This window comes from Ornithorhynchus anatinus, chromosome 5 (genome assembly GCF_004115215.2).
Source record: "Ornithorhynchus anatinus isolate Pmale09 chromosome 5, mOrnAna1.pri.v4, whole genome shotgun sequence".
Taxonomy (NCBI): Eukaryota; Metazoa; Chordata; class Mammalia; order Monotremata; family Ornithorhynchidae; genus Ornithorhynchus; species Ornithorhynchus anatinus.
In genome coordinates this window covers 59,240,395-59,263,785 of record NC_041732.1, presented here as the reverse complement: position 1 = coordinate 59,263,785, position 23,391 = coordinate 59,240,395, and the positions used below count along the sequence as shown (strand labels likewise).

The 23,391-nt window shown below is 45.9% G+C and overlaps 1 protein-coding gene across 5 annotated transcripts in view; it reads right to left on the bottom strand.

Moving 5' to 3' along the window:
• TMCO4 (transmembrane and coiled-coil domains 4) overlaps positions 1-23,391 on the bottom strand; it is a 134,393-nt gene that overhangs the window by 7,722 nt on the left and 103,280 nt on the right. For all 5 annotated transcript variants that reach the window (XM_039912052.1, XM_039912051.1, XM_039912054.1 and 2 more), the window contains one exon: positions 11,372-11,489. In XM_039912052.1, coding sequence (XP_039767986.1) covers positions 11,372-11,489 — 118 coding nt within the window. The remainder of the gene's footprint in view (positions 1-11,371; positions 11,490-23,391) is intronic.

Sequence of the window (23,391 nt, the reverse complement as noted above, 5' to 3'; positions counted from 1 at the left end):
ACCTTCTGACTCCCAGACCCGTGCTCTATTCACTAAGCCATGCTAGTACAGTGTTCTGCACACAGTAAGTGCTCAATAAATGATTGATTATTGTGGAAGAGAACAGTAGAATGATTAATGCACACAGCAAGTGCTCAATAATACCATTAACTGATTTGATTAGACAATCCATCTCTCAAGGAGCTTATGATTTAGTTGAGGAGGCAGACTTGAAAATGATTTACAATAGGGGGAAGGAGGAAAAACGATGTCGATGAGTGCGTGCTGGAGTTGTTTGGGATGTGAATTGATATGTAAAGAAGTGTTACAGGTGTTTGGAGCAGAAGTGGTGAGGTGGTAATAATGTTGGTAATTTGTTAAGCGCTTAGTATGTGCAGAGCACTGTTCTAAGTGCTGGGGTAGACATAGGGTAATCAGTTTGTCCCACATGAGGCTCACAGTCTTAAACCCCATTTTACAGATGAGGTAACAGGCACAGAGAAGTTAACTGACTTGCCCACAGTCACACAGCTGACAATTGGCAGAGCCGGGATTCGAACCCATGACCTCTGACTCCCAAATCCGTGCTCTTTCCATGAGGAGACGAGAGAATTAATCTGGGAAGGCTTCATGGAGGAGATGTGATTTCAGAAAGTCTTTGAACACAGGGTGAGCTGTAGGTTAGAGAATTTGAAGAGGGAGGGAGTTCTAGACAGGATGGAGGGGGTGAGTAAGGGGTGGGAAAGAAGCAGGGTGGCCAAATGGATAGAGCACAGGCCTGGGAGTCAGAAAGACCTAGGTTCTAATCCCGGCTCTGCCACTAAATCCCGTCGGTCCCACTTTCACATTGTTAAAATCTTCCCTTTCCTCTCCATCCAAATTGCTACCCTGTTAACACAATCACTCATCCTATCCCGCCTGGATTTCTGCATCAGCCTCCTTGCTGACCTCCCAGCCTTCTGTCTCTCCCCACTCCAGTCCGTACTTCACTCTGATTTTTTTACAAAAACGTTTAGGAGACGTTTCCCCCACTCCTCAGAAAACTCCAGTGATTGCCCATCCATCTCCACATCAAACAACTCCTCACCATTGGCTTTAAAACATTCAATCACCTTGCCTTCTTCCACCTCACCTCACTGCTCTCCTACTACAATCAGGCCCGAACACTTGCTCCTCTAATGTTATCCTTCTCACCGTACCTCAATCTCATCTATCACACCGCTGACCCCTAGCTCGCGCGTCCTGCCTCTGGCCGGGAACGCCCTCCCTCCTCAAATCCGATAGACAGTTACTCTCCCTCTCGCCTTCAAAGCCTTATTGAAGGAACGTCTCCTAGAGACCTTCCTTGATTACGTCCCCCTTTCCTCTTCTCCCTCTCCCTTCTGCATCACCCTGACTTGCTCCCTTTGTTCTTTCTCCCTCCCAGCCCCTCAGCACTGATGTACAAATCTGTAATTTATTTATTTATATTAATGCCTGTCTTCCCCACCCCCAGACTGTAAGCTAGTTGTGGGCAGAGAATGTATCTATTTATTGTTGTATTGTACTTTCCCAAGTGCTCAATACAGTGCTCTGCACACAGTAAATAAGTAAAATGAATATGATTTAATGAACGAATGCTGTGTGACTTCGGGCAAGTCACTTCGCTTCTCTATACCTCAGTTCCCCAGATGAGGTAACTACGGCACAGAAGTGAAGTGACTTGCCCATGGTCACCCAGCAGACAAGTGGCGGAGTTTTAATCCCCCAGATCCTCTGACTCTCAGACCCATGCTCTATCCACTAGGCTAAGGTGCTTCTTTTCCTGGCTCAGCTGCTTGGTTGACCCGCTCTGATGTGCAGTTTCCTCTGACCACCTGGTGAATCATGACTAATTTGCTTAGGACCAAGAAAGCTTGTGTGTTTACAGAATGTTGCTGTGCATTTGTGGAAGTTTGTGTATTTACTGAAGCCTGTATAATTAGTAAATGGTAAGCAATAGAATCTAGTTCGCCTGGCCCCCAACCTTCCTCTTTTCTCTCCTTGTGATCTGAGAATTAAGCCCTTAGGTTGAGAAGCAGCAGGGCCTAGCGGATAGAGCATGGGCTTGGGAGTCAGAAAGACCTGCGTTCTAAATCCGGCTCCTCCACTTGTCTGCTGTCTGGCCAAGTCACTTTGCATAATAATAATAATAATAATAATGGTATTTGTTAAGCACTAACTCTGTGCCAGGCACTGTACTAAGCTCTGGGGTAGATATAAATTAATCAGATTGGACACAGTCCCTGTCCCACATGGGGCTCACAGTCTTAATCTCTATTTTACAGAGGAGGAACTGAGGCCCAGAGAAGTGAAGTGACTTGCCCAAGGTCATACAGCAGACAAGCGGCAGAGCCTGGATTAGAACCCATGACCTTCTGACTCCCAGGCCTGTGCTCCATCCACTACACCATGCAGCTTCTTGCTTTGCTGAACGTGGGCCGCCCTTTCCTCTCCACCCAAATGGCTACCTTACCGCTACGGGCTCTCGTTATATCCCGGCTAGACTACTGGGTCGGCCTTCTCTCCGATCTCCCTTCCTCCTCTCTCGCCCCGCTCCGGTCTATTCTTCACTCTGCCGCCCGGCTCATCTTCCCGCAGAAACGCTCCGGGCATGTCACTCCCCTTCTCAAACACCTCCAGTGGTTGTCTATCGACCTCCGCTCCAAACAAAAACTCCTCATTCTAGGCTTCGAGGCTCTACATCACCTCGCCCCCTCCTACCTCTCCTCCCTTCTCTCTTTCTACCGCCCATCCCGCACGCTCCGCTCCTCCGCCGCCCGCCTCCTCGCCGTCCCCCGGTCTCGCCCGTCCCGCCGTCGACCCCCGGGCCACGTCCTCCCGCGGTCCCGGAACGCCCTCCCTCCTCACCTCCGCCAAACTCATTCTCTTCCCCTCTTCGAAACCCTACTTAAAACTCACCTCCTCTAAGGGGCCTTCCCAGACTGAGCTCCCCTTCTCCCTCTACTCCCTCTACCGTCCCCCCTTCACCTCTCCGCAGCTTAACCCTCTTTTCCCCCCATCTCCCTCTGCTCCTCCCCCTCTCCCTTCCCATCCCCTCAGCACTGTACTCGTCCGCTCAACTGTATATATTTTCATTACCCTATTTATTTTGTTAATGAGATGTACATCGCCTCGATTCTATTTAGTCGCCATCGGTTTTTACGAGATGTTCTTCCCCTCGACTCTATTTATCGCCATCGTTCTCGTCTGTCCGTCTCCCCCGATTAGACCGTAAGCCCGTCAACGGCAGGGACTATCTCTATATGTTTCCGACTTGTTCATTCCAAGCGCTTAGTAGAGTGCTCTGCACATAGTAAGCGCTCAATAAATACTATTGAATGAATGAATGGAGATCATAATAATGATGATGGCATTTATTAAGTGCTTACTATGCGCAAAACACTGTTCTAATGTGCTGGGGGGATTCAAGGGGATCAGGTTGTCCCACGTGGGGCTCACAGTCTTAGTCCCCATTTTACAGATGAGGTAACTGAGGCACAGAGAAATCAAGTGACTTGCCCAAAGTCACACAGCTGACAAGCGGCAGAGCCAGGATTAGAACCCACGACCTCTGACTCCCAAGCCCGGGCTCTTTCCACTGGGCCACTCTGCTTCTCAATGGATCTCGGACTTTTGGAGAAGCACGGGCCTGGGAGTCAGAGGACCTGGGTTCTAATCCCGGCTCTGCCACACCTCTGCTGCGTGGCCTTGGACAAGTCACTTAACTTCTTTGGGTCTCAGATACCTCATCTGTAAAATGGGGGTTAAGAGCAAGAGCCCCACGTGAGACAGGGACTATGTCCAATCCGACTAACTTGCATCAACCCCTGTGCTTAGAACAGTGCTTGACACATAATAAGCGCTTAACAAGTACCATAGGCCAGACCGATGTTGTTGTGGCTCTTGGAGGTTCCCGTCCAGGAATCCACACCAGAAGGAGATTGTGGGCAACAAGCCCCAGGGGTCATTTTGGAAAAAAAAAAAACATTGACCAGCAGAAATCATCAAGCCTTTGGAAATCATCTTATACGTAGAGAAGGGCTCTATGATGCAGTGGTGCACCACAGGGGAAAAGAACAGTCCTAAAACAGTCTCACCTCTTTAAAAAGGCACCAGGAAAACTTGCCAGCTAATAGAATCTAACTGAAACTCTCCAACCAAGAACTGTGATTTTTCTAGGAAAATAACAGGGTAAGCACAAAGGGAATTCTAATCACACCTAATTACCAGAGGAGGAAAGCACCACCTTACTTAAGGTGTCTTTAATACAATAAAGACCTAATAAGCTTCAACTAGGATCCTGCCGGGTTTGTGGCAGTCTCAAGAGGGACAAGAGAACTAAGAGTGTTCGATTCACATTCAAATGCGTGAGAAATTAAAGGCTTTTGAAGAGAAGGCAGGAGAATTGCTAGTGCTTTCGACAAATTCCTTATTGGAGATAGGCTCCGTGTGGGAAGCTCTGAGCTGTTTCGCCTCTATCCTAGAATGATTAAAAGGAATCAGATTTAAGAAGAAGGAAATAGCCATGCCCTCTAGGTTGGATATGAAAATAGTTTCTTAACCTTTTGGGTCATGTGAGGCACAAAAAAGGCCAATTAGGCTTATTTTACTACTACTGTCCCTCCTGGGGGAATGTGGCCTGGAAAATATTTTAATGTGGGCTTGCACATTTGTTTTTTTTTAAGGCAGGTAAGTGCTTACTATGAGCCAGGCACTGGGGCAGGTAAAACTAATCAGTTTGGAAACAGTCCTGGTCCCACAGGGGGCTCACAGTCTTAATCCCCATTTTACAAATGAGGGAACTGAGGCACAGAGAAGTGAGGTGACTTGCCCAAGGTCACACAGCAGACAAGTGGTGGAGCTGGGATTAGAACTCAGGTCCATCTGACTCACAGGCCTGTACTCTAGCCATTAGGCCACCCTGCTTTAAGGGGTCAGCACAGCTTTGGGCTTATTCATGTTCACTGAAGTATACAGTCATTTCTGTTACAACACGTAAACACAGTTTGGATAGACTGTGATGGAAGAATAGGGGGAAAAGGTTACCATAAGTTCATAGCATGATTAGTAGTACAGTGCTCTGCCCACAGTAACTGCTCAATAAATACCACTGGTTGGAATGCTGTTTCAAGCACGACAGCATCATGTGGAAGCTGTTTTTAGTCCTTCATTAACACTGCAAGGGGAATCAAGAGCAAGTATTTAATACTGTTTTCTAGAAACTGGTTTTTCAACAGTGCAAATTGGTTCCCTGTGAGTGCTAAAGACCACTGGTGTCAGATAAGTTTCAAAGAAATGTCAGAGAAACACTAAAATGTAATAATCCACGACAAGATAATTCCTTGAATTTCACTTGCCAACTGTTTTCAAACCATCTTCTTCTTATCCCCTCATTTTCCAGTGAAACAATTGTTGACACATCATCATTTCTGGATAACACAGGGTTGCAAGAATACAACTACCATGATGTAGGAGAAATACTGTATTCTGCACAGAGCTTCTTTTGTTGGCTTTTACAAGGAAGTAACCCAGTGGGAATACGTTCTTTGAAAGAAAGAGTGACCTTTTCCTCCTGTTGTGCTTGGGTAGGGGATGGATTTAACATATATTAATCTCCTAAGGAATATGGCACAGGGCAACCAATGATTTTAGTGGCACAGAGACCTGCAGAACTGGCCCAGAGGCCACTGTATGTTCTCATGACATTTGGTAGTTGATTCAGTTGAACAATAACGTTCAACTTCTTAGAGGCTCGTTCTGGGTTGTTGGCATCTTCTTCATTTTATCAAGGAAAAATCTGAAGCAAAAGATTCCAGGGGTCCAAGAGCCAAGCTTCCTCAAATTCACTCTATAGCAGAGTGGATAATCCACAGGCCTGGGAGTCAGAAGGTCATGGGTCCTAATCCCGGTTCTGCCACTTGTTTGCTGTGTGACCTTGGACAGATCACTTCACTTCCCTGTGCCTCAGTTACCTCATCTGTAAAATGGGGATTGAGTCTGTGAGCCCCAAGTGGGACAGAGACTGAGCCCAACATGATAAACTTGTATCTACCCCTAGGCTTAGTATAGTGCCTGGAACATGGTAAGCACTTAACAAATACCACATTTCTTATTTATCACTCTACCCACTCTCCAAGCCTCTTCCCCAAATTAACTCCTGCCAATGCCGAGTTTTTAATGTGCTAATTTGTTCAATGTAGTCGGCCTGCCTTGTCTATCACAGTGAACTGTAAGTTTCTAGATGATAGGGATGGTATTTCTCCTTTTACTTGGGCCTCCATCCCAGAACCAAATCGTGTTCTTCAGGTACCCTGTCAATTTTTCTTGATTGCTTTAGGTTGCTTAAATCCCGGCTTGATTATTACATCAGCCTTTTGCTGACCTCATTCATTCATTCAATCATATTTATTGAGCACTTACTGTGTGCAGAACACTATATTAAGCACCTGGAAAGTACAATTTGGCAACAGATAAGGACAATCCCTACCCAACAAGCGGCTCACAGTCTAGCAGGCAGCAGGCAGGCTCCTGCCTCTAGTCTCTCCCCAGTCCAGTCCATACTTCATTCTGCCACCCAGACCATTTTTCCACGGTGTCATTTTGCATATGTATTCAAAAGCCTGAAGGGCTACCCATTCTTCCCCACATCAAGTAGAAACTCCTGACCATCAGCTTCAAGGCAATCAACTCTCCCTCCCATATATCCACTTTTTCTCCTACTACAATCCAGTTCATACTTGTTGCTCCTCTCAAGTGGACTCTCTGTGCCTTGTTTTCAACTTTCCCGCCACTGACCTCTTGCCCACATTCCCCTCTGCCTGGAATTTCCTCCCCTTTCAAATTCAGCAGACCACAGCTTTCCCCACTGACATGTCAAAACCCTTCCGAAATCCCATTTCCTCCAAGAGGCCTTTCTCGATTTCCTTTCATTTCCCAAGCTTATATTCCCTCTTACTACCTCTCCACCACTTCTGTACCACCTAAGCACTAAAGTAGTCACAACCTTCTGTAACATTTTTACACTTATCTTACATACCTTTTATTTAAGAACTAACTTAAACAGGGGTAGCATCATGGCCCAGTGAAAGAACGTGGGTCTGAGAGTCAGAAAACTTGGGTTCTAACCTCGTCTCTTCAGTTGCCTGCTGTGTGACTGTGGGCAAGTCATTTAACTTCCCTGTGCTTTAGTTTCCTCATCTGTAAAATGGGGATTCAATGCCTGTTCTTCCTCCTAATTACACTGTGAAGTCCATGTGAGATAGGGACTGTGTCTGATCTGATTATTTTGTATTTTCCCTAGTAAGCATTTAACAAATATAATAATGACAATAATAATAATAATAATGATAAAAAATGTATGCTCATATCCCCCTTCCTTTGTCCTCTGTAGATTATTTTAGTGTCTGACACTCCCGCTGAACTGTATTCTCTTTTAGGACAGGGAGTCTGTCAACTAATTCTATTGGACTCTCCCAAGTGCTCTGTCCACAAGTGGTGGTCATTAAATACCACTGATTGATCGACTGAATTCCCTGGCCCCATGAAGTACTGTCCTGAATTGGTATGTATTTTGAATATTTCAAATTTGACCAGGCTGAAAGCAGTGAAGATTTATTATGAACTGGAGGTATGGTGATGATGATGATGGTATTTGTTAAACACTTCCTATGTGCAAAGCACTGTTCTAAGCGCTGGGCGGGGCATGCAAGGTAATCAGGTTGTCCCACTTAAGGCTCACAGTTTTAATCCCCATTTTACAGATGAGGTAACTGAGGCACAGAGAAGTTAAGTGACTTTGCCCAAAGTCACATAGCTGACAAGCGGCAGAGCCAGGATTAGAACCCATGACCTCTGACTCCTAAGCCTGGGCTCTTTCCGCTGAGCAGCTGGGAGGGTATTTGGAGTCAGAAAGCATGAGAGTAGTCTATCAATCGTATTTATTGAGCACCTACTGTGTGCAGAGCACTGAACTAAGCACTTGGAGAGTTCAATATAATAATAAACAGGTGAGGGTGAACTCTTGCGCGACTTGGGATAGATTTAAGTACAAGCATTAGATGGAGGTGCCCTGCATTGGATTTTGTTCCCCTTCACACCTTCAATTTGGTTTAGGCCCTCAGATTCCACTTGGATTCAGGGTCACCTCCAATAGCTTCAGAGCCTTTTTCCTCCCCGTTTCCCGTTTCATTGCAAAACACCTCATCCCTCTTCAATCTCTGGGTGGTCACCATGCTGTTACAGAAGCCTGCCGTCTTTAGTCTGTCCTAAATTTCCAAAACTTTTCTCCAATATTCCCCGGTTGTTGCTATACAGGGTCCACTCCTCATTTGAACAAACAGCAATCGGTCTGATCTGTTTCGATGTAATTACTCGCTCAGCCTCGGTAACGGGAGACAGCATAAGGCGCTGAACCAATCGGTTACATTGTAAGCCGCGGCGGGGGGGGTTTTCCTAGCAGTGAGGGGTGAGTGGGTGGGCATTTCATTTGTTATCCAGTGACAGATTTAGATAAACGAGGCCAATAGAGAATGAAAATGAGGAAGAGGCAAGGAGAAGACGGCAGGGGCAATCCAAATCGGAATTACGGAGCAGAACACGTTAATCAATGTGGGAGGGACACCACTTCGGCAAAGCTCTACTCAAGCAACCCCCGGCTCCATGCAGAGGTGCCAACTTTTCATTTTGAGCATTAGGGGGTGAAGAACAGGCGGGGGATTGTAGGAGAGATGAGGGCTGGGAGGGGAGAGGTTTCAAATAGATTGAATAGGCCAGAAAGACACTATTTTGGGGATTTTTCAGCTTCAAATAGAAACTCTCAGCTTCATGGGGGCAGGGATTGTGTCTATCAATTCTGTTGTATTGTACTTTTCCAAGTGCTTAGTAGTAATCATAATAACTGTGGTATTTATAAAGTCCTTACTATGTGCCAGGCACTGTACTAAATGTTGAGGTGGATACAAGAAAATCGGGTTGGACACAGTCACTGTCTCCCGTGGGACTCATTCCCATTTTCCAGACCAAGTAACTGTGGCACAGAGAAGGCACTTGTCCGAGGTCACATAGCAGACGAGTGGCGGAGACGGGATTAGAACCCATGTCCTTCTGACTCTCAGGCCCATGCTCTATCTTCCCTCAGCAGTGCTTAGTACAGGATGCACTTACTGTGTTGTACTAAGCACTTAGAACAGTGCTTTCCACACCATAAGCACTCAGTAAATACCACTGATTGACTGACTGACTGATCCTTAGTGAGCCGGGATGAGCGAGCCCAGGGGTTCAGCTCAGACAGCCGGGGGCTGGGGTACACACACTCCCACAAACACACACACGTGTGTGTTAGCTATGGTGTTGGATGAAATAGCTTGTGAACAAGCATGAGACATTGGAATTGGGGAGTACAAAAGAGTAATTTTTGCAAGAATATGGTGCCCAAGAACTGGGTGTGTTTCTTGGTAATACATTTTTATTACCAATAAATAAATAAAAATAGTGTTTTAGGGAGGAGCATTACCAGTTTCAGACCACTAGGGGACACTATAGTGCACGGTCCATTCATTGTAATAGAAATAATTGTGGTATTTGTGATGTGCCAAACCCTGTGCTAAGCACTGGGGGAAGATACAAGATAAGCAGGTCAGACACCCAGTGCCTGTCCCACACGGGGCTCGCCGGTCTAAATATAAGGGCAAACAGGTACTGAATCCCCCTTTTCCAGATGAGGAAACTGAGGCCCAGAAAAATTAAACGATGTGCTCACGGACAACCCAGCAGACAAGCAGAGGAGTCCCCATTGGAACCTAAGTGCTCCGACCACCGGGTCTGGGCACCGATGGAGTTTTCTGTCCAAAATGGTGGACAGGCCTCCGTCCAGTTTTGGAGATTTGGGGACCGAGAACCTGTTCAATGAAACTGATTATAGAGCCGACTGTCAGTCAGTCATTCAGTCGTATTTATGGAGCGCTTACTGTGGCCACAGAAGCAGCGTGGCTCAGTGGAAAGACCACGGGCTGGGGAGTCAGGGGTCATGGGTTCAAATTCTGCCTCCACCGCTTTGTCAGCTGTGCGACTCTGGGCAAGTCACTTAACTTCTCTGGGCCTCATTACCTCATCTGTAAAATGGGGATTAAGACTGTGAGCCCCATGTGGGACAACCTGATCACCCTGTATCCTCCCCAGCGCTTAGAACAGTGCTTTGCACATAGTAAGCGCTTAACAAATGCCAACTTTATTATTATATGTGATCCAAATGATCACAGCATAATTGTGATGCTGTTTTGTGGCACCATTGATCCACAGGCAGCTGATAGGACAGCTGCTCCGGTGGGCGCAACCGTTTTCGGTGCCCATGTCAGCTCGTTATTTTCACTGCTCAGGCTGAAACTGCCCACTGCCCCGATGCCCAAGGTGAGGGGAAGCAGCATGGCCTAGTAGATAGAGCACAGGCTGGGAAGTGAGAAGGTCACGCGTTCAAATCCCAGCTCTGCCACTCGTCTGCTGTGTGGCCTTGGGCAAGTCACTTCACTTCTCTGGGCCTCAGTTACCTCATCTGTAAAATGGGGATTGAGAGTGGGAGCCCCATGTGGGACAGGGTCGGTGTCCATTCTGATTTGCCTGCATCCACCCCAGCACTTAGTACAATGCCTGGCACGTAGGGAGTACTTAATGAATACCACAGTTATTATTATTATTATTATCTTTTGGTAAAAAAACCTTCCCCACTGGTGGTCTTCTCTACTTCTGGCTGTTGCACTGTAAGTCATTGTAAGTGCGTCGTGGGCGGGGACTGTGTCCGTTTATTGTTATAGTGTACTCTCCCAAACACTTACTACTGTGCTCTGCACACTGTAAGTGCTCATTAAATATGACTGACTGCTCAATCAGTCAATCATTGGGATTTATTGAGTGCTTAGTATGTGCAGAGCACTGTACTAAGTGCTTGGGAAAAGACGATACAGCAGAATCGGTAGACATGATCCCTGCCCACAAGGAGCCTTCAGCCTACAGATGGGGAAACAGACGTTAAAATAAGTGACGTGACCTTAGGCACGTCACTTCATTTGTCTGCGCCTCAGTTACCTCATCTGTAAATTGGGGATAAAAATGTGAGCCCCATGTGGGACAGGGACTGTGTCCAAGCTGATTAACTTGTATCTACCCCAGCGGTTAGAACAGTGCCTGGCACATATAGCGCTTAACAAGTACCGTGAATATTATTAACGTTATTACTATGTTGCCGGAAGAACATTTCCTCATCCTGCTCTCGCATTCTATTATTATTACGTTGCCTACCGCGTTCAGTCCGTGACACGTAACGAAACCCTGCGATGTGGTGGAACCGACTGGTGAGTGAAGGGGAGGAGGGACGACTCACCACGGATGACAGGTCCACGTTAACCATCCTCCTGTCATTCAGGTCGACGGGCTGCAGGCCGGCCACGTTAAATTGCACGGAGGAGGTCCGGTACACAAAACTCAGAAGCCAGTCTCCCCTAGGAGGAAGCACGGAGAGGGAGAGAAACGTATAATGTCGTGGGAAAGCTTAGTCACAGAGAGCCTTACCGAGAACAAGGCAGATGAGAGGAGAGAGAGAACGGGCGCACCCACCCAAACCCGCATAAATCTCGACTGAGTTTTCGCCTCAGCCAGCACCTAGGGAGATGACTAAAGTGACTCAGTATTGAGCAGCCTGCGGATACTTCGTTGTCGTCATTATAGCGCACAGTGGGTCTGTGAGAGAGGTTAGTGTTATTTTCTTCTTTTTTTCAGACAGGGAAGCTGAGGCAGAGAGGGCGGTCAGTCAGTCGGCCAGCTTACCCTTAAGGAAAGAGTCAGGAGACTTGGGTTCTAGCCCCTGCTCTCTCGCTCTAGCCTACTCTGTGTCCTCAGTTTCTTCATCTGTGAAATGGGGATGGTAATCTTTACCCCCCCCCAGAGAGGTTGTGAGTATAATATGGGATATAAGGGGTGTTAAAAGTGCTTTGAAAGACAAGAACCTTATTCAAACTCAAGGCAATACTAATTATAGTATCTGTTCAGCACTCATTATGTGCCAAGCACTGTACTAAGCACTTAATATAGTCTTTTGCACTCAATAGGGACTCAATAAATCCCAATGAATGATTTACTGGGGAAGTTAAGAAATCCCCATTCGTATCACAGATGACTGCTTCCCGCACTTGGATTCGTATCCTCTGGGCCCTTGGTATTCACTTTGCACTCAGCCCACAGTACTTATGTTCTTATCCATAATGTATTTAGGTATATTAATGTACATCTTCCCCTCTAGGCTGTAAGCTCCTTGTGGGCAGGGAACGTGAATACCAAATCTGTTGTACTCTCCCAAGCATTTAGTACAGTGCTCTTCACACAGTAGCCGCTCGATAATGACTGATTGACTGATTTAGGTGGAAAATTCCAGAAAAGAAATCTTGTAATCCTGTGGCATTTCACGGGAAGGCTCCCCTCCTGGGATTGAACAACTCTCTGTCAAACAAAAGTCTGCCCTAAAAGAAAACGAAGCTGGGTCCTCTAGCCTCCCGCTAGGCTGCAACAGGACTCTTCCAAGGAAATTCTGGCTCTCCCTTGCTCTTGCAGCCTTTCTTAATCTCCTGCTGGGACCAGATGGGAGCCTTCTTCACTGCAGTGGCTTCCTCTTAATGGGCAGGGTTTCTCCACCCGGTCACCCTGCCCTCAGAGAAAAAAGCGAGCGTTTCCTCAAACCCCTCCCACTGCTCTTCAGGACCATTCCCTTTTCCTCTGATTCAGCTGAAACGTTTTTAAGTTAGAGAAGCTGTGTGGCCTAGTGGAAAGAACACGGGCCTGGGAATCAGAAGGACCTGGGTTCTAATCCCAGCTATGCCACTTGTCTGCTGTGTGACCAAAGCACATAAACTTCTCTGTGCCTCAGTTCCCTCATCCGTAATATGGGGATTAAGATTGTGAACTCCATGTGGGACATGGATTGGGTCCAATCTGATTAGCTTGTATCTACCTCAGTGCTCAGTACAGTGCCTGGCACATAATAAGTGCTTAACAAACATAAAAAATAGAGATCAATGCCGTATGATTCTCCACATCCCCTTAGAGATTTGAAGGTAGTGTTTATAGCTCTTCAGAGGCTCCTCTTCCCCAGGCAAATAGATTGTTGATGAATACAGAATTCAGTTCCTGGAGGAAGAGTGCATTACTCATTTGGACCACATAATCTTTTCTTGCTGTTTCTTGAATGTGATTCTCCCCAAGAGGAAGCAAAACTCTTGTTTACTGGTGATACGTCACTTGCAGGGAATTCTCAAGGCACAAAGCTGGTCCTAGGAATAGAATCTGAAGAAACCGAACTCCAGTTTGTTGCATTTTGCCAAGAAAAAAACCCCATCATTTTTTTCCAGGGTTCTTCCCCAGAGAAGTTTCTGTCACTGAACAAAGTCAGCAAGCTGTTTCTCCTGGTCACAGGTGAATTGCTCTACCTAGTGAAGAGGTGTAGGGATCAGGGGATTGGAGGAGCTGAACTGAGAAAGGACAAAAGATGGACTTCCTAATAATAATAATTAGTATTATGGCATTGGTTAAGAGCACGCAGAGAAGCAGCGTGGCTCAGTGGAAAGAGCACGGGCTTTGGAGTCAGAGGGCATGGGTTTGAATCCCAGCTCGGCCACTTGTCGGCTGTGTGACTTTGGGCAAGTCACTTCACTTCTCGGTGCCTCAGTTATCCCATCTGTAAAATGGGGATGAAGACTGTGAGCCCCACGTGAGACAACCTGATTCCCCTGTGTCTCCCCCAGCGCTTAGAACAGTGCTTGGCACAAAGTAAGCGCTTAACAAATACCAACATTATGTGCAGGCACTGTTCTAAGCACTGGGGCAGGTACAAGAAATTGGGTTGGACACAGTCCCTATCCCACATAGGGCTCACAGTCTTAATCCCCTTTTACAGATGAGGTAACTGAGGCATACAGAAGTGTAGTGACTTGCTCAGGGCCACACAGCAGACAAGTGGCAAAACTGGGATTAGAACCCATGACTGTTTTACTCCTAGGCCCATAGTCTATCCACTACGTCATGCTGTTTCCCTAAGGGAAGGGCAGAGCCATGGAATGTGGCTTAGCTGCAGACAACATGGATTTGGACTCTCCCCCAGGAGCAGCTCGAGATTTCTGGATCAATTTGCCCCCTGTCCTCCCACGTCCCCATGCTTTCAGGGTCCAGTGGTGCCAACTCCTTGGAGATGTTCTAATGGGCCTCCCGCCACAGCCCGCTAGCCGGTCCCTGCCTTTTGGAACCATAAATGGGCCAGAAGTGGAGGCCCGAGGGTTTCTGGGACTCTGCTAGAAGGATCTCATGTCAGGGGTTCCAGAGTCTGCTGGGAGTCACAGGTTTGCTTTACCCCTAGCCAACCAGACAGCCTGGGGCATGTTCTGGGAGCCCCCGAGTCATGCCTTTAGACTGTAAGCTTGTTGTAGGCAGGGAATTTGTCTGTTTATTGTTGTACTGTACTCTCCCAAGTGCTTAATACAGTGCTCTGCACACAATAAGCACTGAATAAATAAATATGATTGAATGAACCAACTATAGCCATCTCTTGCATTTACTTATCAATCAGTGGTATTTATTGATCGCTTATGGTGTGCAGATCACAGTACTAAATGCTTGGGAGAGTGCATTACAATAGAGTTAGTAGACATATTCCCTGCCCAAAACAAGCTTACATCCTCAGCACTTGGGTATAATATGCATAATTCAATTGAACATTCCATGTGGTTTTTGGTTTTTTTTTTGATGGTATTTGTTAAGTGCTTACTATATGTCAAATGCTGTTCTAAGTACTGGGATAGACACAAGTTAATCAGGTTGGACACAGCCCCTGTCCTGCAAGGGGGTTACAGCTAAGTAGGAGGGAGAACAGGAGAACCGAGGCACAGAGAAGATAAGTGACTTGCCCAAGGTGACACAACAAGCAAGAGCTGGGCCTAAAACCCAGGTCCTCTGACTCCCAGGCTTATGCTCTTTGCACTAGGTCGTGCTGCTTCTCGTATTTCTTCTGGTTTGACTGTAATTTCTTTTGGTCTGAATGCCCTATTAGACTATAAGCTCCTTTTGGGAAAAGCACATGCCTCATGTCTTCCCAAGTGCTTAGTAAAGTGCATTGCTCTCAGTAGGTGTTCAAAAAACACCATTTCTCTTCCTCTTCCCCCTATTTTCTCTGGAGGCCTCCTGAAAAGTTGTCCACAGCAGTGTGCAGAGCCAACTTCCTGAGCTTCATAATGGTTGGAGAAGGGTCTGGGAGCAGGAGATGGTGTAAAGGAAGAGGAGAGAAAGCCAGTGAGTTGGTGGAACCTCAAGGAAAACCTAACCCTTACTGACTGGTATAAATCTTGGGAAGATGGGGTCCCCCCCCACCCCATAACTGTCCTCTCCTCTGCTCAACAATCGATCAATCGTATTTTTTGAGCACTTACTATGTGCAGAGCACTGTTCTAAGCACTTGGGACTGTACAGTACAACAGAATTAATAGACACATTCCCTGCCCATAACGAGGTTGCAGAATAGAGGATACTGCTTCTCTTCCACCTCTTCCCATATCTATTACCCACCAACTCTCCCTGACATTTAATTCCTTCCTGAATCCCTGAGTGCCCCGCTCCCCCACTCTCTTGACCCTGTTCAAGTGCCAATTTTCAGACAAAATCCAAATAATCAGGTGTGCATTCCCCCAAATCTCTCTTTCAATTCCCTCCCGACCCCCAATCTCTCATCCTCTGTGGCTATTTCTCGAAAGGAGATTGTCTGCCTGCTTAATCTCCCCTCTCCTGCTTTCCTCCGTCCTCATCCCGCCCCCAACCAGCCCTTCCCCAACTACTTGTCCTCACTTCTATCCCACTGAACTCCAGCTCACACGTTTTGCCCCTCTCAAGCCAACTTATTCCCTGTGCCTCAGTTTCCTCTCACTCACCACAGACTTCTCACTCCCCCCCTGCTCTCTGCTTGGAACTGCTGCCCCTTCACATCTGGCAGAACATAGTTCTCCCTGTCTTCAAAACCCTTCTGAAATTACATCTTCTGCCATCTCTATCTTCCACCTAAAATCTCTGCCCCCTCAAGATGAAAAGTTGGTACCTCAGTTGTTTTAAAAAAAAAATCTGTCTTGAACCCCGGGTCTTCACCCGTCCTTATGATTCCAGCGTCTCCATGAATGACTCCAGTGCCTCTGTGGAGATTTTAATGGAACCCAGACTCACCTGACCTTATGGTCATGCAAGAAGGAGCTGCAGAGGGATGGCTTCTCTAGAATGTAAGCTCATTATGGGCAGGGAACATGTCTGCTAGTTCAGTTGTAATATACTCGCCCAAGCACTCAGTACAGTGCTCTGCACATAGTAAGTCTTCAATCAATACCACTAGTGGATTGAATCTCATCTTTGACGTGGTATAAGGCCTGACTCCGGGTACCACACCAAGGGATGTGATATTCCCACCTATTGAGAAGCAGCGTGGCTTAGTGGAAAGAGCACAGGCTTGGGAGTCAGAGGTCGTGGGTTTTAATCCCAGCTCTGCCACTTTTCAGCTCTGTGACCTTGGGCAAGTCACTTAATTTCTCTGTGCCTCAGTTACCTCATCTGTAAAAAGGGGATGAAGACTATGAGCCCCACGTGGGACAACCCGATTACCTTGTATCTACTCCAGCGCTTAGAACGGTGTTTGACACATGGTAAGCACTTAACAGATACCAACATTACTATTATTATTAGTAGTAGTATTAGTATTATTATATTCCATTGTCCCCTGATTGGGTACTCCAAATCCAGTGACCGAAGACTTTAGCACCTGGTTTTGAGAACACACAAAAAAGCAATGTGGCCTAATGGAAAGAGCCCAGGCCTGGGAGTCAGAGGACCTGGGTTCTAATCCCAACTCTGCCACTTGTCTGTTGTGTGAACTTGAACAAGTCACTTAACTTCTCTGTGCCACAGTTCTCTCAGTTGCAAAATGGGGATTCAATACCTGTTCTTCATTCTGCTTCGATCGGGAGCCTCATATGGGGGCAGGGACCATGTCCAATCTGATGATCTTTTGTCTACCCCTGCAGTTAGTACCGTGCTTGGCACATAATAAGTACTTAACAAATATAATAACAATAATAATTATTATTAGTAGTAATATCAGTAGTAATTATTAGAGAAGCAGCATGGCTCAGTGGAAAGAGCCCAGGCTTGGGAGTCAGAGGTCATGGGTTCTAATCCTGGCCCCGCCACTTGTCAGTTGGGTGACTTTGGGCAAGTCACTTCACTTCTCTGTGCCTCAGTTCCCTCATTTGTAAAATGGGGATTAAAACTGTGACTTTCACGTGGGACAACCTGATCACCTTGTATCCCTCCAGTGCTTAGAACAGTGCTTTGCCCATAGTAAGTGCTTAAGAAATACCACCATTATTATTAATAGTAATATCCCAAATCTTGTTCCCTGAACCAGAGGGACCTATGGAGCCAATTTTTCCTTGCCTCTGGAACCCAAGCAGCCAAGATTCCCGATCAGATCCCCTCCACAGTCAAGGACAGAGCCACCTTTATTTTTCAGCCTAGGCAAGCTGTGAAACTATTAAAAGACTTTAACATTTCACAACTCAATATCCTTTCTGCACTGAAGGAAACTGAAATTGCTTTGCTCCACATTGATAAACACAATTCTCCGCCACCAATTCAATTATACACACAAATGGCTAATCGTTGATAGCTTCTGGGAGAAGAGAGAGAGAGCTATCTCCCCAACTCAGGCTTCTGAGTAACGAGCGGAACTGTGGCCTTTTCTATCATCCGCTGCAGTGCACGCTGGTCGGTGTACGCTGGGGGGAAATAACACCAGTTTTCATTCAAGGCACTTGAAAGGGAGCTTGAACACCCTGTCTGCAAGGAGTGTGGTTCTGGTCTGGATTTGATCCAAGAAGGAAGGTGCTGCTGCTATTTCTCAAGATGAATTGCTCTCTCCTATGGCTATCCTAAACTGGGAAGCTACAAAAATATCTAAAATCCACATATCTAAAGGCTGCAAACGTTCAGATTTCTCCATCCGGGGCCAAGCTTAATTGCAGAATCTATTTTGCTTCTATCCCTCCCTTCCAGATAGTACCATCATGCTTTTTAGTATTCATTCGTAATTATACTGATTAGAAACAGATTCTATTTATTCTAACTAAAACATGCTCCTAAGGTTACAGTATGTTCAGACCACAATCTGTGGTTCCTGTCTTTTAAAACCAGCAAGAATCTTTGTTTCCTGAGCCTGTTTGTGAGACTCTGTGTTCTTTAAGATGTCTCAGACATGATTCCAAGCCCCAGACTGCAATTACCATCCATGGGGCTTTTAGTGAGAGCTGACCAAGTGAGGATATAGGGAAAGGAAACTGACAGATGTTCATGGTATCTTTGGACATTTTCCCAACACTCCCCAAACTTAGACACACCGAGAAAAAAGGGGGTAAACTAAACCAGATTCAAATAATAATAATAATAATAATGTTGGTATTTGTTAAGCGCTTACCATGTGCAGAGCACTGTTCTAAGCGCTGGGGTAGACACAGGGGAATCTGGTTGTCCCACATAGGGCTCACAGTCTTAATCCCCATTTTACAGATGAGGGAACTGAGGCACAGAGAAGTTAAGTGACTCGCCCACAGTCACACAGCCGACAAGTGGCAGAGCTGGGATTCGAACTCATGAGCCCTGACTCCAAAGCCCGGGCTCTTTCCACTGCGCCACGCTGCTTCTCAAAATGCCTATACATCCCTACATATGCAGGTTTTGATAAGCAAGCATATCAGGGAAGGAACCTGACAGAAGTTCATGGTACCTCTGGACATTTCCCCCGTACTCCCAAACTTAGACATACAGAGAAAAAAGGGGGTAAATTAACTAGATAAAAATGCCTACATATCCCTACAAATACAGGTTTTGACAAAACTAATAAGCGAGGATATCAGGGAAGGACCCTGACAGAAGTTCATTGTATCTTTGGACATTTTCCTAATATTCCCCAAACTTAGACACCCCAAGAAAAAAAGGGGTGCACTAAACTAAATCCAAATGCTACACACCCTTGCATATTCAGGTTTTGATAGGCCCATAAGTAAGAATATCGGGGAAGGAGCCTGCTAGAAGTTCATGATATCTTTGAACACTTCCCCTGTACTCCCCGAACTTGGACGCACAGAGAAAAAAGGGTGAACTAAACTAGAGCCAAATGCCTACACATCCCTACATATACAGGTTTTGATAAATCCATAAACGAGGATATCAGTAAAAGGCACCCAACCGAAGTTCACAATATCTTCAGAGATTTTTCCAGCACTCCCAAACTTAGAAACACCGAGAAAAAGGGGGTGAACTAAACCAGATCCAAATGCCTATTCACCCCTACATACACAGTTCTGATAAACCCATAAGCGAGGATATCGGGGAAGGGAGCCGATAGAAGTTCATGGTATATTTGGACATTTCCCTAAATCTCTCCAAACCTAGGCACATTGAGAAAAAGGACGGTAAACTGAATTAAAATGCTTACATAGCCCTAAATATACAGGTTTCGTTAGACCCATAAGCAAGGGAAGGAGGCTGCTAGAAGTTCATGATATCTTTGGACATTCCCCCATACTTCCAAACTTAGAAACATTGAGTGAACTAAACTAGAGCCAAATGCACTCCTACATATATAAGTTTTGATAAACCCATAAGTGAGGATATCAGGGAAGGGAACCTGACAGAAGTTTAGGGTATCTTTGGACATTTCCCCAGCAATCCCCAAACTTAGGCATACCAAGAAAAAAGGATGTGAACTGAACCAGATCCAAATGCCTACACAACCCTACATACACAGGTTCTGATAAATCCATAAACTGATGTGAATACTGTAGAGAGAAAACTTCCTTAGATTCGCAGGCACGGTTAGAGCCTGCACATCCATAAATTGGCCCAAGGGTAGGACATTCAGTATGGTTATGAGTGTGCTCCAAAAGGAGAAGAGAAGGAAGCTGAGAAGGAGAGACAAAGAAGTCAAAGAAAGAGAGGCGATGGGAAAGAGAAGGAGAATGAAGGGGAAAAAGGGAGAGCTAGAGAGCGGGAGAGAGAGAATGTACCAGTCGGAGTTTCCTCTTCTGAATCTAAAAGGCTCCATCCAGTTTTCTGATTGGCCTTCATTCCCAGAAAATGATAACAATAATAATTTTACTGTGGCCTGGAATGCCCTCCTTCCTCTAATCCGACAGACAACCACTCTACTCCGCTTCAAAACCTTCTTGAAAGCACATCTCCTCCAAGAGGCCTTCCCACACTAAGCCCCACTTTTCCTCATCTCCCACTCCCTTCTGCATCACCCTGACTTGCTCCCTTTGCTCCTTCCCTCTCTTAGCCCCAAAGCACTTATGAATATATCTGTAATTTTATTTATCTCTTTGCTCTTCCCCACTCCCAACTCCATAGCACATATATACATATCTCTACCATTGTTCTTGTCTGTCCGTCTCCCCCGATTAGACCGTAAGCCCATCAAACGGCAGGGACTGTCTCTATCTGTTGCCGACTTGTTCATTCCAAGCGCTTAGTACAGCGCTCTGCACATAGTAAGTGCTCAATAAATACTATTGAATGAATAATTTTATTTACTTGTATTTGTATCTATTTCTCCTTCTCTATACTGTGAGCTTGTCATGGGCAGGGATTGTCACTGTTTATTGTATTTTCCCAAGTGCTTAGTACAGTGCTCTGCACATAGTAAGCACTCAATAAATACGACTGAATGAATGGTATTTGCTCAGCACTTCCTATGTTCCTATGTGCTTGGGTAGATATGGTATAATCAGGTTCCACAGGAGGCTCACATTCTAAGTAGAAGGGAGAACAAGTACTGAATCCCCATTTTGCACATGAAGGAACTAAGTTTGCTGTGGGCAGGGAATGTGTCCACCAACTCGGTTATATTGTACTCTCCCAAGTGCTTAGCACAGTGCACTGCACACAGTAAGCACTCAATAAATACAATTGATTGAAAGATTGATTGAGGCACAGAAAAGTTAAGCACTTGCCCAAGGTCACCCAGCAGGCAAGTGGCAGAGCTGGGAGTAGAATCCAGGTCCTTTGACTCCCAGGCCCACGTCCTTTCCACTAGGCCACAGTACTTCCCAGGATTCTGGGAAATGTAATTCCCAGGCAGAAGGTACCTCAGGAATAGATTTTCTTCTTCCTCTTCCGTCCCCGGATCTCATTCTCATCTCCAATAGGAATTTGAACATCTTCATTACCAGGTTTGGCCACCATCAAAAATCTACCAATTTTCAGTTCTAGAAAGTGTCAGATTTCTGACTGACTATATATCTTGTTTCTCAGGCCAGAGGGGGACTATTTCAGAATGAAGCTAATCGAACACTAGAACAATGTGAAGTGGCCGAACTCACACTTGCTGAATGGACCTCAGAGCCAGGTGACTGGCTTCAGAGATCCAGAGTTGGCTTTCTGGCTGATGGTAGATTTGGGCACAGAGTTCTAATATTTCCAGGCAGGGGGATGAAAACCCAAGCTGCAAAAATGCAAGCTTGATTGAGAGAAAGGATATTGCCTCTGGCAGATGCTTCACAGTACCCATTGAGGGTACTAACTGCGTGCTAAACACTGTGTGCTCCATATGTCCCTGTTGAAGAGGGACAGCGACTAACAAGGTCTGCCAGTTTATGGCACTGTGGCCCAGCACTGTCGTGGTCCCTTTGGCGGTAAATACCGGCTACTTGTTTCGTTTTGCCGTCTGTCTCCCCTTTTTAGACTGTGAGCCCATTGTTGGGCAGGGATTGTCTCTATCCATTGCCAAATTGTACATTCCAAGCGCTTAGTACAGTGCTCTGCACAAAGTAAGCGTTCAATAAATATGATTGATTGATTGAAAAACAAATGATAGTCAAAGTCCTTGGCACCCAAATTCCAGAAAACGGATGGGCTTAATAAAGCTATGTTTCATTTCAATTATTTTCTCTTAGTGGTTTTGTTGCTAAAACAGACAAAAAAAATCTCATTTTCTAATATAAACAGAGCACCCTCTCTCTAGTCTCTCTCCCTCTCCCCACTCTCCAGCAGAGGAACTGAGAAACTGTGTTGTGGCCATTGTCTTGCCACCAGGAAAAAAGCCACCAAACTCCAAAATCAAAAGGGTCTTTGTAATGAGAACAGATAACCTGTTTCCCCTCAAGACTGCAAGCTCGGTGCAGTACTCTGTTATACTGTACTCTTCCAAGCACTCAGTTCAATGTTCTGCACACAGTAAGCGCTCAATAGATAAGTAAATAATAAACACAGAAGTAGCATGGCTTAGTGGATAGAGCATAAGCCGGGAGTCAGAAGGAGCTGGGTTCTAATCCTAGCCCCGCCACATGTCTGCTGTGTGGCCTTGGGCAAGTCACTTCACTTCTCTGGCCTCAGTTACCTCATCTGTAAAATGGGGACTAAGAGCGTGAGCCCCATGTGGGACAGGAACTGTGTCCAACCGATTAACTCGTATCTACCCCAGTGCTCAGGACAGTGCTTGGCACATAGTAAGCGTTTAACAAGTACAAGAACCATAATAAATACCACTGATTGATTGATTGATTGTCCACAGAGTAGCTCATTATTAAGACTGTGAGCCCCATGTGGGACAGCGTGATTACTTTGTATCTACCCCAGTGCTTTAGAACAGTGCTTGGCACAAAGTAAGCACTTAACAAATACCATCTTTATTATTATTATTACTGATAATAGTGATTCTGGACTCAGTAGATTATTTGGGTTCTAAGGGCTGACTCTTTGAGGAGGTTCACCATAGCACCCTGGTCTTGTTTTCCAGAGCAGACCGAAGGTCACATAAGCGCTGGTGGAGGAAATGCTCGAGAATGTGAAAGGCGAAAAGTGATTTGATAATCCTTTAAAATCCTTGAGGCGATCCTTGTCTCGACACAACTTTACTAGGTGCGATATGTGAGGAGAATAATAATAATGATGGCATTTGTTAAGAGTTTACTGACTGCCAAGCACTGTCCTAAGCGCTGGTGGGGGGGATGCAAGGTAATCAGGTTGTCCTCTGTGAGACACACAGTCTTCATCCCCATTTTACAGATGAGGTAACTGAGGCACAGAGAAGTGAAGTGACTTGCCCAAAGTCACACAGCTGACAAGTGGCAGGGCTGGGATTCGAACCCACGACTTGTGACTCCTGAGCCCATACTCTTTCCACTGAGCCATGCTGCTTATTCTACTGACCTGAAATGGGGGTAGGAGGACAGACGAAATCATTTAAAGACAAGATGAGACATTTAGAAAACACAGTCCTCAAATGATATAGTAACTAGAACAGGCTAACCTGACTTGCAGCCGTCTAAAAAAGAC